The sequence below is a fragment of the Bufo gargarizans genome, chromosome 1 (genome assembly GCF_014858855.1).
Source record: "Bufo gargarizans isolate SCDJY-AF-19 chromosome 1, ASM1485885v1, whole genome shotgun sequence".
NCBI classification, from domain to species: Eukaryota; Metazoa; Chordata; class Amphibia; order Anura; family Bufonidae; genus Bufo; species Bufo gargarizans.
The window spans coordinates 64,957,712-64,976,256 of record NC_058080.1 but is presented as its reverse complement, the minus strand read 5'-3'; the positions used below and the strand labels follow the sequence as shown (position 1 = coordinate 64,976,256).

Here is an 18,545-nt window from a genome sequence, read left to right as displayed (position 1 = left end):
ACCTGGACATAGGGGCCAATATCAATTGTCAATGCCTTGATCCCAAAAGCTTCATGACTGGGCCTTGGCAACTATTGATCTTATAACCCATCCCAGACCACCCACTGGTGCATGCTCTCTTCCTATGGTGGCAATGGTAGGTCACAGAGCTAATCTTACAGAAAACAATAGAGATTAGTTGCAAAAACCCTGTTCGACCCCAAAAAAAATTCTCAAAAATATATAAATAAATTAGGTAGAGGCTTATGGGGCACATAGACAGCATCCGATCCTGACAAAATCAGGATGATCATTTCATGTTCATAGAAAACAATGTTAGAAAATTTATATTAAAAAATCACTAGATGTTTTACAACACCTTATGTAGTCAGGCTTAATTGGATTTGTCATACTTGGAGTGTCACCTTCAAAATCCTTTTTGTGGGGTGGGTTCCTAGAAACATAACTCCAGTCCTCTAATTCTGAGAAAAGCTTTTGTTTATTTTATGCAAATAAAGTTGTTGGTGCATCATGGGTGGGGTCAATCCATTTGGTGCACCATTGCTCTGCCAGTGACGCCATCCGGGACCCCATTCCTTGTTTGATTGGCAGTCCCTGATTTCAGAGCTGGTAGTGATGATGCAGGAGATGCCAAGGTGTCTCTTTTTGGTGCACCAAACAGAGCAGCCCCAACCACGGTACACCAAAAATGTATTTGCATAAAATAAAGAGAAGTATTTCTCAAAATTAGAAGAGTGTATTATCATAATAAATGTATGGTTATGTTTTGGAGGACCTACCCTACATGACAGTATGCTTACTTGGAAACTGATTTTGCAGGTGATAGACTCCCTTTAAGTTGGCTCATGAACAATATTTACCACCTGTCCACAGAATAGGTGATATATGTATGATTACCACCCCTGGGACCTTCGCCAATCATAAGTATGGGAGTCCCTGAGTAGTGATGAGTAGTGATGAGCGGCATAGGCAATATTTGTTTTTCCAATATTTCGTGAATTTTTCGCATAATATTCGCGATAAATTCGCGAATTCTAGAATTAGTGAACTCGTCATTATTTTTGCGATTGCGCGAATCGGCACTAATGTTTTGTTTTTGTGCGCAATACATGCAACTTCACATTTGATCAGGTCTGTGTAGATATTACTGATGCACTAAGTGTTGTTGTGACATCACAGCACTATGTCTGTAGCATGTATGTACACTAATCCCTATCACAGCACAGTAATTCCTATCACACTACCTATCAGCTACACTATATTACTTTCTAACCTACACTGACTATCTCCCACTAACTATCTGTAGTATATATATATAAGCTAACTATCTACTGTAGTGTGGAAAGCACAGAGCACAGCAATGACACTGCTCTCTCTCTCAGAACTGCAAAAAACAGCAGAAAATGGCAGCTGGGGAGGTTCTTATATAGTAAGGGGTAGGCAACTTTCCTATTGGTTGCTGGGGATGTTGCTAAGCTCTGACAAATATATTGCAGCCTTCTCATTGGCCCACAAGCAAGAAGGGAGGTTACTGATTAAGAAAAAATCTAGAATATTCGCGATTATGAATATATACAGTCCTGATCAAAAGTTTAAGACCACTTGAAAAATGGTAAAAAATCATATTTTACATTGTTGGATCTTAACAAGGTTCCAAGTAGAGCTTCAACAGGCAACAAGAAGAAATGAGAGTGAGACAAAACATTTTTTGAGCATTCAATTAATTGAAAATAACGATTAAACTGAAACAGGCTGTTTTTCAGCTGATCAAAAGTTTAGGACCACATGCCTTTAAAAGGCCAAATCTGTGCAAAGATGTGGATTCATTGTCATTTTCTGTCAGGTAGTCACACGTTGTGATGGCAAAGGCAAAAAAACTCTCCCTTTTTGAACGTGGTCGGGTTGTTGAACTGCATAAGCAGGGTCTCTCACAGCGCGCCATCGCTGCTGAGGTGGGACGCAGTAAGACAGTCATTTGGAATTTATTAAATGATCCTGAGGGTTATGGAACAAAAAAGTCAAGTGGAAGACCCAAAAAAATCTCATCAGCACTGAGCCGGAGGATCCAATTGGCCGATCCTCGACCCAAATTAAGGCCTTTACTGGTGCTGACTGCAGCCCCATAACCATCAGACGGCAAAGACCTCGTCTCCTTGAACGCCACAGAACTGCTCGTTTGGACTTTGCAAGAGAGCACCAAGCATGGGACATTCAATGGTGGAAGAAAGTTTTATTCTCTGATGAGAAAAAATGTAACCTTGATGGTCCTGATGGTTTCCAACGTTACTGGCATGACCAGCAGATCCCACCTGAGATGTTTTCTACTAGCCACAGTGGAGGGGGCGCCAATTGTCTGGGGTGCTTTTTCCTTCAGTGGAACAATGGAGCTTCAGGAAGTGCAGGGGCGTCAAACGGCTGCAGGACAAGGGACTTCTTCCAGGAGAATAACATCACTTTTTTGGCCCATCCTGCGTGTTCCCCTGATCTAAATCCAATTGAGAACCTTTGGGGATGGATGGCAAGGGAAGTTTACAAAAATGGACAACAGTTCCAGACAGTAGATGGCCTTCGCGCGGCCGTCTTCACCACTTGGAGAAATGTTCCCACTCACCTCATGGAAACGCTTGCATCAAGCATGCCGAAACCAATTTTTGAAGTGATAAACAATGACGGCAGAGTGTTTTTTTTTTTTTTTTGGAGGTGTGGTCCTAAACTTTTGATCAGCTGAAAAACAGCCCGTTTCAGTTTATTCATTGTTTTCATTAAATTGAATGCTCAAAAAATGTTTTGTCTCACTCCCATTTCTTCTTGTTGCATGTTGAAGCTCTACTTGGAACCTTGTTAAGATCCAGCCATGCTAAATATGATTTGTTGCCATTTTTCAAGTGGTCTTAAACTTTTGATCAGGACTGTAGCACTATATTCTACATCTTCACGAATTCTCAAAGTGCCTATATTCGCAATAAAAATCAGCAATTAGAATATTTGCAATCAACACTATCCCCGAGTTGCATGTATATGCTGAGTAGTAGTGCTCATGCGTGATAACTGCTCCATTCACTTCTCTGGGACCATAGACTACAGCACTTGGCTATCTCCTATTGAAGACAGTAAAGTGCTGGTCACTGTTCTCGTGGTCAAGGTGAGTCCCCCAGCCTATCACACATATGTCACCTATCTTGTGGACCAACCCCTTTATTCAAGAACTATTATTTCCATCCTTGGAGATTCAATGGAGACTAAGGTTGTTCTGGTCCTTGTTTTGACCAGAAAGACATCCCAAGCTTGGGTGGAGGTTAGTAGAAGTTCTTTTGTATATTCCTTTGTTACAATCCAGAAGTTGTACTTTATAATCCCTGAAAACTCAAACTACTGCAAAAAAACATGTTTAATGGAATAATTATCTGTGTTTTGATCTCTCTTCTATCCTGAAAGCCTGAATGCCACCTTCACCTTCATCTCCGCTGGGCAGATAATCCTTACGTATCAGGAACCGTCCATACCAAGGACACAGCCCCAGGCCTGATTATGGGAGCTGGTAGGCCTTTTATATTACCTTTTATCTTATTTATTGTGTAAAAATAGTTGCAGAAAGAAGCTTTCCATGTAAGATTCATCAATGAAGACACACTTCTAAAAACCTCCATCTCTTCTTGGAGTCACATTGGAGCGTTTCAGAACCTTATGGCTAGTAGTAGATATTTTATATAGTTGTTTATTTGTATATTTTAAATGTCAATTCATGTCAGACCCAAAAGAGTTTGTTTGGGAGGTGGTTTCTGATGTTTTGAAGGCATCTTTAAAAAATAAAAATGTTTGTTGTTGCTGGAGGTTTCAGTTTAAAGAGCATCTGTCAGCATGATCAACCCTATTAAACCAGGCTTAATGCCTGGTAAGGTTGATCATGCTGAGTAAAATGATATATTTCTTTTTCCTGTAGGGTAAATAGTTGCTAAGATATATAACTGTTTATATTTATGCAACTGAACTATTTTGAGCACCAAGGGGCTGGCTGTAGCACTAGGAGCACCATTAGTGCAACGGCCCTGTGCTCTGTACATCGCCCCTTCCCTTTTGACTGACAGAGCTAAACCTCTCGTCTAGCCCTGCATTCTCACACCAGCGCTGAGTCAGCTTAGTGACTCACCACCTGTGCAGACATCAAATCCACTGTGCAGACACTAAGCCAGTGCCGCGCTTACGCAATGGATCTTCTGCAGCTTCTCAAGCTCGGGAAGAAGCATCTGCAGCAAGCAACAGGGGTAGTGGAAAGGATGGGAGTAGTTGTATTCACGGTTCAGACGCTCCCTGAGCACTTTTCTTCCCTTTGGGGCACACCCTGGTTCTGGGGTTTCTCCTACCTGATGGTGGTTCCTGGTGCCCTTGAAGGTGAGGAATTGTGAGGTGCAAGGCAGGGTCTCCTGTAGCGTTGGAGCAGCCAATGATGAGGCAGTTTTGCAGCAGAAGAGTCGTTTACTGAAGAATCAAGTTCAAGCACATAAGTTAAAGTTCTCAACATGCATGGGCCGTCAGTTCATACACAATTTGCAGTTTCTATAGTTCTTATAGGTTACACTGCTGCAGTAATAGTTAGTAGGCCAAAATATCTTCTTAAATCAGTTCTCCTCATACTGCACTTCTCTCTCAAGCATAAGAATCCAGAATATGGGGTGAAACACTTCTCACTATGCAACCATTGGGGTCTTCTTTTTTTTTTATAGATTGCCATACTCAAAGTTAATGTTAGGTTTCCTCGGCGGGATGTAGTATGGTGAGCATATCTGCATTCTGCCTTTTGGATTTGTCCAAGGCTGGAATCCTAAATGTTTATGAAGTCTATAAGCTTCCTGATAAGCAGTTTATTTCCACAGGGCTTCTGCTCGCATCTCCTCTTGACATTGGTAGGCTTTTCAAATATATACAGTACTTTTTCTCTTCACAGAAGCAACGCTACACACGTACATGGGTTACTTATGGTATTGCAGTTTGTCTTTACTGAAGGGAATAGTGCTGAGCTACAATACCACACACATCCTGTGGACAAGGGTGGTGTTGTTTCTGGAGAGAGCAGCCATATTTTTGCTAATCCTATACAAACCTTTTAAGGCCTCTTAAAAGCTGGGTACACATAAAATGCATAATTACAGAACAAAGCGCTTAGTTAACCCTTTTGCAGCAACAATACAGGAAATGCACACAAAGAAAAACACACTGCCATAGCGGTGGGACACTGCACATCTGATCAACTGTGCAAGCGTCAAGTCACTGAGCTGAGAACACAGAGCTAGACAGAAAGTTGCAACAACAACCGGGAACGTTCCCTGTGATGCACAGCTGTTTGACGTGTTCAATGTGTTGTCCCTGGTGCTGAACAGGACTTTGAAGTTTTAAACTTTCTGTGTTGATAACTTTTGAAGATATTGCAAATCTGATCGTGGCAATCGACTTCTGAGAAAATTCTGGTCTTCTTTGAGATACTACATGACTCTCTTCCCATTGGAACAATTTGTCCTTGATCCAATATGGCTTTTAAGATGGCGGCCATGTTCCAGACATAACCTAAAAGATAGGTCCCCCAGCCGTGGCTGGCTGATGGAGTCCACAGGAGACGGACCGCGTCTTCTTCCCAGCATACATTGGGAGGGACTTGACGTCACACACAGCGTCAGCCAGCGCGCTGACGATGTGTGCACGCAAGGCCCTGGCCAGTGCAGTGCGGTGCAGAGTCAGGAGGCCACGGAGCGGTGAGTGAGAAGCTTCTTCAATTCGCTACCGCTCCGTGGTCATCTATCGCGATACGGCGATATAGACAAAATCTATATTGTTTCCCGAATTTATATCGTTCATATCATATATCGTTTATATCGCCCACCCCTACTACATCCCATAGGGCCAGGGGTGCGCCACCAATGAGGAGAGGTGAGGCGATTGCCTCAGGCGGCGTCAGGTAGGGAGCCGTGGGCACTGAGCGCTTCCGCTTCCATTGTGGAGGCGCTCATCTCTGCATATTCAACTGTATCGCTGTTCTCAGGTGTTCAGAAGGAGAGAAGGAGGATAGAAAAGTAGTGTGTGCCAAACTCTGCAAAGACAAGAGATGTCTAAAGGAAATCATCATGGCCATCTGCTCTGAATGGTAGGGCTGGAGGGTAGGGGTTAGGTTGAGAATTTGGCATGGAGGAGGGGTGCTCCGTTTCAGTTTTTGCCTCAGGCAGCAGAAAAGCTAGGTGCACCCCTGCATGGGGCTACATGTTACACATAGTAAAGAAGTTAAAAGACGTGGAACCTGTGGTCGGCATAGAGTAACTGATGGCTGTTGTCAGAGGGTTGTCAGGCTGCTGATTGATAGTAACCAGTCTATCTCTGATTTACCCGGTGTGCCAGTCTTCCCCGTCGTATCACAGAGGTCATTAAATGTAAAGGAAATTAACACAAAAAATAAGTTTTTAACTCAAATAAATGATGGCGTCAGCTTTCTGCTTCTAATTATTATCTTTTTATTGAAATGCAGGGAACCTGGGCTCCCAGCTAGTGGAGTACAAGGAAGAAATGTACATAACATCCGACTGCGGGAAGACCTGGAGACAAGTAAGATATCCCTGTATCCTGGTGGTATATAAGGAGGCTATCAGCCACCCTTACAGAAGCCCCTGGGCCCCAATGCAAAGTCTGGGCACCCACCTTCCCAATACTGGGTGCCCAGACTGCATGTAGTACTTTTAGTCCGGCCACCTCTCGGCGTGCGCTGCCGTGCTGCCGCCGGAACTCTGCCCCCTCCCCTATTATAGTCAATAGGGACGGAGCGGCAGTCCGGAGGCACACGTGAACTAGCGGCAGGACGGATCCGACAGGCTGTTCACTCGCGGGGACAGCCTGCCGGACTCCCCTGCCGCTAGTGTGAAACTAGTGTGTCATACACGACCGATGATCAAAACCTAAATATAAAATGGAAAGTGCCAGGAAAATCTTATATAACATCTCACCAGCAACTTAAAGGAATGTATCGCTCATATTTTTCTACTAATTTGTATCATTTGGTACATATTCCATTTTTCCATTTTTCTAAGGCCTCATGCACACAACAGTATTTTTTCACGGTCCGCAAAAACGGGGTCCGTAGGTCCGTGATCCGTGACCGTTTTTTCGTCCGTGGGTCTTCCTTGATTTTTGGAGGATCCACGGACATGAAAAAAAAAGTCGTTTTGGTGTCCGCCTGGCCGTGCGGAGCCAAACGGATCCGTCCCGAATTACAATGCAAGTCAATGGGGACGGATCCGTTTGACGTTGACACAATATGGTGCAATTGCAAACGGATCCGTCCCCAATGACTTTTAATGTAAAGTCAGGAGTCCCTTTTATACCATCGGATCAGAGTTTTCTCCAATCCGATGGTATATTTTAACTTGAAGCGTCCCCATCACCATGGGAACGCCTCTATGTTAGAATATACTGTCGGATATGAGTTACATCGTCAAACTCAGATCCGACAGTATATTCTAACACAGAGGCGTTCCCATGGTGATGGGGACGCTTCAGGTTAGAATATACTAAAAAAACGTGTACATGACTGCCCCCTGCTGCCTGACAGGTGCTGCCAGGCAGCAGGGGGCAGACCCCCCCCCCCTGTTTTTAACTCATTGGTGGCCAGTGGGCCCCCCTCCCTGCCCTGTAGTTAACTCGTTGGTAGCCAGCCCCCCCCCTCCCTCCCCTGTAGTTAACTCGTTTGTAGCCAGTGGGCCCCCCCCCCTCCCTCCCCTGTAGTTAACTCGTTGGTGGCCAGCCCCCCCTCCCCCCCTGTAGTTAACTCATTGATGGCCAGTGGGCCCCCCTCCCTCCCCTGTAGTTAACTCGTTGGTAGCCAGCCCCCCCTCCCTCCCCTGTAGTTAACTCGTTTGTAGCCAGTGGGCCCCCCCCTCCCTCCCCTGTAGTTAACTCATTGGTAGCCAGCCCCCCTCCCTCCCCTGTAGTTAACTCATTGGTAGCCAGTGGGCCCCCCTCCCTCCCCTGTAGTAAACTCATTGGTGGCCAGTGGGCCCCCCCTCCCTCCCCTGTAGTTAACTCGTTGGTAGCCAGCCCCCCCTCCCTCCCCTGTAGTTAACTCATTGGTGGCCAGTGGGCCCCCCTCCCTCCCCTGTAGTAAACTCATTGGTGGCCAGTGGGCCCCCCCCTCCCTCCCCTGTAGTTAACTCGTTGGTGGCCAGTGGGCCCTCTCCCCTCCCTCCCCTGTAGTTAACTCATTGGTGGCCAGTGGGCCCTCTCCCCTCCCTCCCCCTCCTAATTAAAATCTCCCCCCCCCTATCATTGGTGGCAGCGGAGAGTACCGATCGGAGTCCCAGTTTAATCGCTGGGGCTCCGATCGGTAACCATGGCAACCGGTACGCTACTGCAGTCCCGGTTGCCATGGTTACTTAGCAATTTGTAGAAGCATCATACTTACCTGCGAGCTGCGCTGTCTGTGTCCGGCCGGGAGCTCCTCCTACTGGTAAGTGACAGGTCCGTGCGGCGCATTGCCTAATGATCTGTCACTTACCAGTAGGAGGAGCTCCCGGCCGGACACAGACAGCGCAGCTCGCAGGTAAGTATGATGCTTCTACAAATTGCTAAGTAACCATGGCAACCGAGACTGCAGTAGCGTCCCGGTTGCCATGGTTACCGATCGGAGCCCCAGCGATTAAACTGGGACTCCGATCGGTACTCTCCGCTGCCACCAATGATAGGGGGGGAGATTTTAATTAGGAGGGGGAGGGAGGGGAGAGGGCCCACTGGCCACCAACGAGTTAACTACAGGGGAGGGAGGGGGGGGCCCACTGGCCACCAATGAGTTAACTACAGGGGAGGGAGGGGGGCTGGCCACCAACGAGTTAACTACAGGGGAGGGAGGGGGGCCCACTGGCTACAACTGAGTTAACTACAGGGGAGGGAGGGGGGCCCACTGGCTACCAACGAGTTAACTACAGGGGAGGGAGGAGGGGGGCCCACTGGCTACCGATGTGTTAACTACAGGGGGGGAGGGGGGGGTCTGCCCCCTGCTGCCTGGCAGCACCTGCCAGGCAGCAGGGGGCAGTCATGTACACAGTTCTTTTAGTATATTCTAACCTGAAGCGTCCCCATCACTATGGGAACGCTTCAGTGTTAGAATATACTGTCGGATCTGAGTTTTCACGAAGTGAAAACTCAGCTCTGAAAAAGCTTTTTATGCAGACGGATCTGCGTATCCGTCTGTATGAAAGTAACCTACGGCCACGGATCACGGACACGGATGCCAATCTTGTGTGCATCCGTGTTCTTTCACGGACCCATTGACTTGAATGGGTCCGTGAACCGTTGTCCGTCAAAAAAATAGGACAGGTCATATTTTTTTGACGGACAGGATACACGGATCACGGTCTCGCCTGCAAAACGGTGCATTTTCCGATTTTTCCACGGACCCATTGAAAGTCAATGGGTCCGCGAAAAAAAAACTGCAAACGGTACAACGGCCACGGATGCACACAACGGTCGTGTGCATGAGGCCTAACTCTTAGCAGCATTTAGGGATATGCTTTACGACAGCTAGATGGCCCATAGACACAATAGACATAAGATGTTCATTGACTTCTATAGGAGAGGGTTGTGGCCATGCTCTGTGACCTGTACAGAGGTCATTGTGCAGGGAGGGGAAGTGACCATTACCTACTATAAATTGTATATTCTGTGTTATCTGTCATTGTAATCCTGACTATAGTGATAAAGAGATGACTGCTGAGAAGTGATCTCCACAGAACATTAAGGGTATTATTAGGGTTAGGGCTCGTTCACACGAATGTGTGAAGCCCGTGCCCATGCTGTGGACAGCAAATTGCGGGGGATCGTGGGGCAGGCGCATGGGAATCGCAGACCCATTCACTTGAATGGGTCCGCGATCCTTCCGTTCCGCAAAAAGATAGAACAAGGAATGGAACCCCAGAAAGCACTTCGTAGTGCTTCCGTAGTGTTCTGTTCCGTTCTTCCATTCCGCATCTCCGGATTTGCAGACCCATTGAAATAAATGGGTCCGCATCTGTGATGCGTAATGGCCACGGAACGGTGCCCGCGTATTGCGGATCCGTGTAGACGAGCCCTTAGTGTGAAAATTAAATATGTATTTTCTGATTAAAATTCCTTTTACCCTGGGTTCACACCTGAGCGTTTCTAAAACGCGCGTTTTACGCGCGTATTTGTCGCGCGTTTTTATGCACGTTTTTTGCAATAGTAAACGCGCGTTTGTGTGATTGACTGCAGTGTTGTCCAATGAGTCTATGGCCAAAACGCGCGACAAACGCCCCAAAAAAAGCTCAAGAACTTGTTTATGCGTCGGGCGTTTTACAGCGCGTTCAAACGCGCTGTAAAACGCTCAAGTGTGAACCAGGGCCATAGGGAAGCATTGGTTTTCACGTGTTGAGCGTTTTACAGCGCGTTTGAACGCGCTGTAAAACGCTCAGGTGTGAACCCAGCCTTAAAGGGAGTCTGTCACCAGAAAACTCACTGTAAGGGTCCATTCACACGTCCGCAGTTTCGTTTCCGCATTTTGAGGAACGGAATTGCGGACTTATTCATTTCTATGGGGCAGCATGATGTGCTGCCCGGATCCGAAATTGCGGATCCGCACTTCTGGGTCCGCAACTCCGTTCCCGAAAAAAAATAGAACATGTCCTATTCCTGTCCGCAATTGCAGACAAGAATAGGCATTTTCTATTAACTCCCGGAGATGTGCGATCCGCAAAATGCAGAACGCACATTGCCGATGTCCGTGTTTTGCGGATCCGTGGATCCGCAAAACACACACGGACGTGTGAATGGACCCTTAGCCCTCATGCACACGAACGTATTTTGTTTCCGTGTCCATTCCGTTTTTTTTGCGGATTGCAAAACACATACGGTCGTGTGCATGCTTTGTAGGGCCAGCTCAGCTGAATGCAGTGGTACCTTTCACTGCTTCATTTTGGAGAAAAAGAACTTTGAACTAATATGCAAAAGAGCAGTTAATGCACCAAGGGCGGGCCCACGGCACTCAGTGCACTCTTGCTCCTCCTGGTTTCTCTGCCAGCCCCTCCCTCTGCACTGACCCACAGGGGGAGAGCTGGGAGGAGGGGAGTGGTAATTGGAGTGATAGTGCTTCATGGTGACTGTCTTCACTCTAAGGCCTCATGCACACGACAGTATTTTTTCACTGTCCGCAAAATGGGGTTCCGTTGGTCCGTGATCCGTGACCGTTTTTTCGTCCGTGGGTCTTCCTTGCTTTTTGGAGGATCCACGGACATGAAAAATGAAAAAAAAATCTAAGTCAAGTTTGCCATTGAAATGATAGGAAAAAACGGACACGGATCACGGACACGGATGACAATCTTGTGTGCATCCGTGATTTTCACTGACCCATTGACTTGAATGGGTCCGTGAACCGTTGGCCGTGAAAAAAATAGGACAGGTCATATTTTTTTCACGGCCAGGAAAAACGGATCACGGATGCGGCTGCCAAACTGTGCAGTTTCCGATTTTTCCACGGACCCATTGAAAGTCAATGGGTCCGCAAAAAAAAAACGGAAAACGGCACAACGGCCACGGATGCACACAGCGGTCGTGTGCATGAGGCCTAAGTCAGGAGAGCAAGAATGGATGGAGAGCTTGTGAATGATGGTGGTGTCAATGGCCAGGCCAATAAATAAAGTCTCTCTGTACTGAATAGATTCATTCCTACATTTCCAGTTCATTAACTCTTTCTGCAGTTCCCAGTTACAGGTTGCAGATCCTAGATCCAGATGGCCAGTTCCTCTCAAAGTGTGGTAGGGCAATGTACCCTTTCCACAGCAGTAAAGTCTAATTGCCATAAACGCGCGGTACCTTACTGCCTGAATCCAGCGGTTCTGGGGATGCCTGTTCTTCTTCCCTCAAGGGTAGTCTCTCAGTTAGGCCTCTTTCACACTACCGTTTTTTTTTCCGTTTTGTGGGCTGTTTTTTGCGTCCGTATACGGAAGCATTCATTTCAATGGGTCCGCAAAAAAAAACGGAATGTACTCCATATGCATTCCGTTTCCGTGTTTCTGTATCTCCATTCTGTGCAAAGATAGAACAAGTCCTATATTTGGCCGCAAATCACGTTCCGTGGCTCCATTAAAGTCAATGGGTCCGCAAAAAAAAAAAGAATGCATACGGAAATGCATCCGTATGTCTTCCCTATCCGTTCCGTTTTTTGCGGAACCATCTATTGAAAATTTTATGCCCAGCCCAATTTGTTCTTTGTAATTACTGTATACTGTATATGGCATACGGAAAAACGGAATGGAAAAAACGGAACGGAAACACAACGGAAACAAAAAACGGACCGCAAAACACTGAAATAGCCATGCGGTCGTGTGAAAGAGGCCTAATTACTTTGTTCTCTGGCTGCTTTTCAGTCTCAGGAATGGTGTTTCCTGGATAAGGCCTAGTTCACACGAACATATGACTTTTATCATTTTTTGCTGTCTGTTTTTCACGGATCCGTTGTTCCGTTTTTGAGTTCCGTTTTGTTTCCGTTTCCTTTCCGTTTTTCCGTTCCATTTTTCCGTATGGCATATACAGTATACAGTAATTACATAGAAAAAATTGGGCCGGGCACAACATTTTCAATAGATGGTTCAGCAAAAATGGAACGGATACGGAAGACATACGGATGCATTTCCGTATGTTTTCCGTTTTTTTTTGCGGACCCATTGACTTAAATGGAGCCAACCACCGTGACTTGCGGACAAGAATAGGACATGTTCTATCTTTTCACGGTACGGAAATATGGAAATACTGAAACGGAATGCACACGGAGACACTTCATTTTTTTTTGCTGAACCATTGAAATGAATGGTTCAGTATATGTACCTCATACTGAACTAAAAAAACGGCCAGTATACTGAACGCAAAATACTGTCGTGTGCATGAGCTCTAAGGTATTGCCTCTAGCTTTGCTGAGCTAAGACTCTCTAACCCAGGCATCCTCAAACTGCGGCCCTCCAGCTGTTGCAAAACTACAACTCCCAGCATGCCCGAACAGCCTACAGGTATCAGCCTACAGCAGGGCATTGTGGGAGTTGTAGTTTTACAGGGCCGCAGTTTGAGGATGCCTGCTCTAACCCAAGAGTGGGCCCAGTCCATAACCCTGGAAACTAGGCGAGGCCTGACAATGTTAACTACTCATTGCCTATACATAACCAGTGTAGTGCATATGGAAATAAGTGCTTAAACAACAAATCACAACATTTAACTCTTAGCGGTGATCTTCCGGGTCACTGCACCTCTCCTTCTTGATTGATAAGTGACTATGCAGGGACATGACCTTAGAGGTGACCCACCTCATGAGAACAGGGACTGACGTAATTACACTCTCTCTCCATACAGCAATGCAGAGTATTTAAGTGCTACGTATACAACATATATTAAAGATGTGATCCCAGGGCTCAGTCTCATGTGAGAAGGCTCCTACAGTTTTTCCCTTGAAGTGCAGCCTTCCTCCTCTTCTTACAGCAGGATAGGTTGCCTTTCATTCACTGTAATGTAGGTAATCAATTAGCTCCACGCCGCGCCCCGCTGTTGTGTGAAATGAAGTTTTCAGGACTAAAGACGAATCCCGTGAAGGAGGAGAAATATTTTTCTCCATCACTTTGCCTCCAGCTGTTAATATTAATCTTTACCCTCATATTTGTTTTGCTTCCTGTAATGTGTTTTATTCTCCGGACTATGGTATTAGATCGGACCGCCTCGGCCGCCGGGGGTTAACTCTGCTCAGGGTAAGGGAGGAGAGACATTCCTGTAGCTGGTTCCACAGCTGGACATTAACAAGAAACTATCACACATGTCTCCTGTAGGGAAGGGCTTCCTTCATCAAATATAGACTCGTATGGATACAATATCCCGGGCCCCAGTGCAATATCTGCAACAGGGCCCCCACCTACATGTGCCATTTATCATACCGTCATACCTGACATGTCTGGTTTAGTAACTACCTGCTTTCCCCATGTAATACCAGTCCTGGAGCATCTATTCTTATGGCTCTATCTTGTCCCATTCCTCTATTATTCCTACTAGAAGTTATGAATGAATTACTAGCAGTTTGCACTGGGTGTTACCAGTTGGGGGGGGGGGCCCTGTTCAGTCTGACACTATCCAGTCCGTGCTGCCAGTATCAGTATTTGCAGGAACACCCCCATAATTGATAACTCCCATCTGGAACATTATTACAGACCGCTGGCAGTTCAACCGTAAACTTCTAGTAGGAATAATAGAGGGATTGCACAATATAGCCATAAGAATAGATGCTCCAGAATTCTTACGACATGGGTGATGCGAGTAGTGACTAGAACAGACATGTCAGGAGAGGGGACAGCTCCTCTTTAGGCCTCATGCACAAGACCGTTTTTCGGGTCCGCATCCGAGCTGCAGTTTTTGCGGCTCGGGTGCGGACCCATTCACTTCAATGGGGCCGCAAAAGATGCAGACAGCACTCCGTGTGCTGTCCGCATCCGTTGCTCCGTTCCGAGGCCCCGCAAAAAAAAAGTATAGCATGTCCTATTCTTGTCCGTTTTGCGGACAAGAATAGGCATGTCTACAATGGGCCGCCTGTTCTGTTCCGCAAATTGCGGAAGCCACGCGGGCGGCTTCCGTTTTTTGCGGATCCGCGGTTTGCGGACCGCAAAAAACAGAACGGTTGTGTGCATGAGGCCTAAGATGAGATTTCCCTCTACACTATTTTATGATCTATCAATCTGACTCACAGCTCCTATAGCTTCCATTCATATCAGTACGCAGAGGTTGTACATGTGGGGTTTGCTTTTCTTGGTGAAGTTGACTATAGCCAGTCCATTCTAGGGGGGCCATTGGTTGCCCCCCCCCCACAGTCAATGTCTGATGACCAAATGTACACATTGCAGCAGTAAGGTAGGTAACGCCAAGTGCCATACTAATACAGCACAGTGATGGCATGGCTTCAGGAACTGGGCCTGTATCACGTGTGGGTGCTGCCACCTCGTTCTAAAAGCTCGGAGATAACTCTGATCCCTGCTACTAAACTGGTTAGATTGGAAGAGGGGGCCCCTATCTCACCCCATCAGCCCCCCTCCCTGCAGCACCTAATAGGCAGATTTACTGTAGCCGACATAATACACTGAAATGCAGAAGTATTGCAGTGTATTATATGGGCAATCAGACGATTGCAAGCTCATATCCCTTAGGCTGGGTTCACACCTGAGCGTTTTACAGCGCGTTCCTACGCGCTGTAAAACGCACAACAGGCAAGAACCAATGATTCCCTATGGGAATGGTTCTCACCTGAGCGTTTTACAGCGCGTACGATCGCGCTGTAAAACGCCCGACGCTCAAACAAGTGCTTGAGCTTTTTTTTGGGCGTTTGGCGCGCGTTCCCGCACATAGATATTCGGGAACGAGCGACAATGTGCGCACGCCTGTCTCTGTATGCGCGATTGTAAACGCCCGTACAATCGCGCATACAGAGCGCTCGTTTCAGAACGCTCAGGTCTGAACCCAGCCTTAGAGCAGGGAGCAGCAACCTCCGGCACTCCAGCTCCCAGAATCCTCCTTTCACTTCTATGCGAGTTACAAGAACAGCCGAGTAATTGTGCATGATGGGAGTTGTAGTTTCACAACAGCTGGAGTGCCGAAGGTTGCGGATCCCTGCCTTATTGGCTCAGAGCTGCCATGTAAATGAAGATAAATTTGTAGGGGTGAGTGACAACGCCTTCCCGTCCTTTCCACACCCTTTCAGAGAAATTATCAAGGGCGGCGTAAAAATCGCAAACACATAAGGGGTCATTTATTAAGACCGGCCTTTTAGATGCCGGTCTTAATACCCCTTTAGCTGGCAGCGGATGCACCGAATTTAAGTAGGGTCGTCCCTCTGCTGGCGTAGATTTAGACCATTTTCTATGCCTAGAATATAATAAATGAGACAGGCTTGCTGAGCCGTCCCCTTCCCTGCCCACGCGGCGCCCACTTTTTTAGACCTGGCCAAAAGTGGCGTATATCTGTTAGTAAATGACCCCCATAGTTTCTGAGTTTTTAACACCACTTTTTAGGCGCAAGGGAGATGATAAATCTCCCCCATAGACTGCAGGAGGATGCACTTAATACACCTTGTCTTATATTTACAGCATCCCCCAGTGGTGCAGGGGATGTCAAAGCCAGGCGTAAAAGCCCAGTCTTAGATATGGTAGACAGGGGCGGACTGGGAACTTAATGTGGTGCTGGGGGGGGGGGGGAGTGGCCCCTTGTTGTACGCGGGTCCAAATTGACAGACGGCAGGGCAACACACATAGGCAGGAAAAACAGAAGTAGGCGGGGCCAGCAATACCTTAGTGCAGCACAAAATACCGCCCCTGCAGAACCAAATACCACAGGACCCCTGTGCTATCAGCCCCTGTGCTATCCGGCATTCAGGCAAGACTTCAGTTTTTTGGGCCGGAGATAAAACAGTAGCATGCTGCGGTTTTATCTTTTGCCTGATCAGTCAAAATGACTGAACTGAAGACATCCTGAACGGATTACTCTCCATTCAGAATGCATTAGGATAAAACTGATCAGTTATTTTCCAGTATAGAGCCCCTAGGACGGAACTCTATACCGGAAAACAAAAACGCTAGTGTGAAAGTATCCTAAATGACGTTTGAGGCACCATCCCAGAAATATAACATCCCTCATACCCACTTCTTTTCATATCTACAACTTAGATCCGCCATGCAGAATACATTCCCGAACACCAACACTATGGTCTCTAAGTACCCACTTATAGGAATTGTTAAAACCCAGAGGACTAGTATCAGTAATTTACTCACATCTAGTACAAGCAAAGGTCAGAGATAACCCCTCATGGTCATAGACAAATGGAAAAGACGGATACCCGCACTTACAGAAGAATCTATATCAGATTTATTGGAATCACATTTACATGTCTCACCATCAGTCAATAATAAAACAATCCAACTATACATCATACATCAAACCTATCTCACACCGAATAGGTTATGTAGAATGGGTAGAGCATCATCCCCAGCATGTCCACGGTGTGGGGAATCGGAGACGGATTTCTGGCACATGATGTGGAGTCGCAGCCCGATTGCTACATCCTGGGGGGAGGGAGTGAAAGCTTTTCTTTCCAACTTGCTGCGGGTCCAGGTGGCTTGCACCCCCGAGATTTGAACGAGGAGAACTGGGATCACTACACGACAACATTCTTGAAGGAGTCACTATTTATGGCACGTAAATGTATTGCTTTGAGATGGTACAACCCCAATACACCGAACTTATCCGTGTGGAAATTACAGATAAATCGGATTCTACCGCATATAGTGTTGGTATCTAAACACTGCAATAAACCTAAAAAATGTGACCCTATGGTGTGGCTCTGCACACACGATGTACCCAACCTCGAGACTGCGGCAAGCTTTGGGTCCATGGCTCAGTCGGCTTGATGGGGTCACATGAAGATACTATACATTGTAAAGTCACTCATGGAGTTAAGGACAGTGCAGCGGATGTTTGAAATAATAGAACAAAAGTCTCTTTTTATCTGTTCATATGTAACAGAAATGTCTTATCTGTTAATAAAAGAGTAAAAAAATATATACAATACAACTCATCCAGCAGAAAATCTATCCTCATACAGTTATGCTGAAAGAAAAACCGAGTTATTATGGCTTGTGAAATATGGAGATGGAAGAGTAAAAACAAATTGCTGCACCTTGAGGTCAAAAATAGGCTGTACCCGTAAAGGGTAACTGTCATGTTTTCATAAAATAAAAAAAATCTATTTTAGCATATGTTACTGATGCAGCAGCATTGTGCATAAAGCAATCTTTAGTTTCTTCACATACCACTGTTTTACTTGAGTTTTTCCCTTAGTTACGGCTGTTTAAACATTTACAATATGAGGACCTTCTCAAGATGGCTCCTCTGCCAGTTCTCTGAGGCCAAAACTGCTTTCCCTCACTTCCCATACACACTTGCTGTAGCCTGCAGCTCCCTGCCAGCCAATCAGATTGGATTACTGAGAGACACGCCTCCTCACTCTGAAGCCTATTGCAGTCATACAATGTGAAGGACCGCCCCTCTGTCTTCTGTTTATACTAAAAGGAAGACAGACAAGCCATAGCAACGGTCTTTTAATGGAGCAGTGGAAAGGGACAGAGGACACTAATGGAAGCTGTTATTATAAGGTAATTACAGATCTTTTGACGATCATTGACAGACTAATCAGGTATACGTGCCTAGCTTTAATAAACTAGCAAATAAAAAAAATATGACAGTTACCCTTTAAGGCGTTGATGTCAGGATTGTATGGCTGGACCCTGGTTATATGGGCATGGCATAAAGCTGGAGCTTTTTCTCTTGTAATTACACTACCCAGTTGGAGAATTATAGGGACTGCGTGAGTCCAAGGAAAATATTAGTCCATCCAGTTTATCATCTGAGCACAATTCAGCGCTGTGACCTCGGCTCCGAGACACTTTCATATGTTGTCATCTCGGTTATTTAAAGACTGAACCTTCTTGCTG

At 46.3% G+C, this 18,545-nt stretch overlaps 1 protein-coding gene across 1 annotated transcript in view; it reads left to right on the top strand.

The window, feature by feature from the left end:
- The window catches only part of SORCS2 (sortilin related VPS10 domain containing receptor 2), an 896,202-nt gene that overhangs the window by 797,517 nt on the left and 80,140 nt on the right, over nucleotides 1-18,545 (top strand). Inside the window, exons 11-12 of the mRNA XM_044280630.1 lie at nucleotides 3,436-3,538; nucleotides 6,509-6,585. Coding sequence (XP_044136565.1) covers nucleotides 3,436-3,538; nucleotides 6,509-6,585 — 180 coding nt within the window. The remainder of the gene's footprint in view (nucleotides 1-3,435; nucleotides 3,539-6,508; nucleotides 6,586-18,545) is intronic.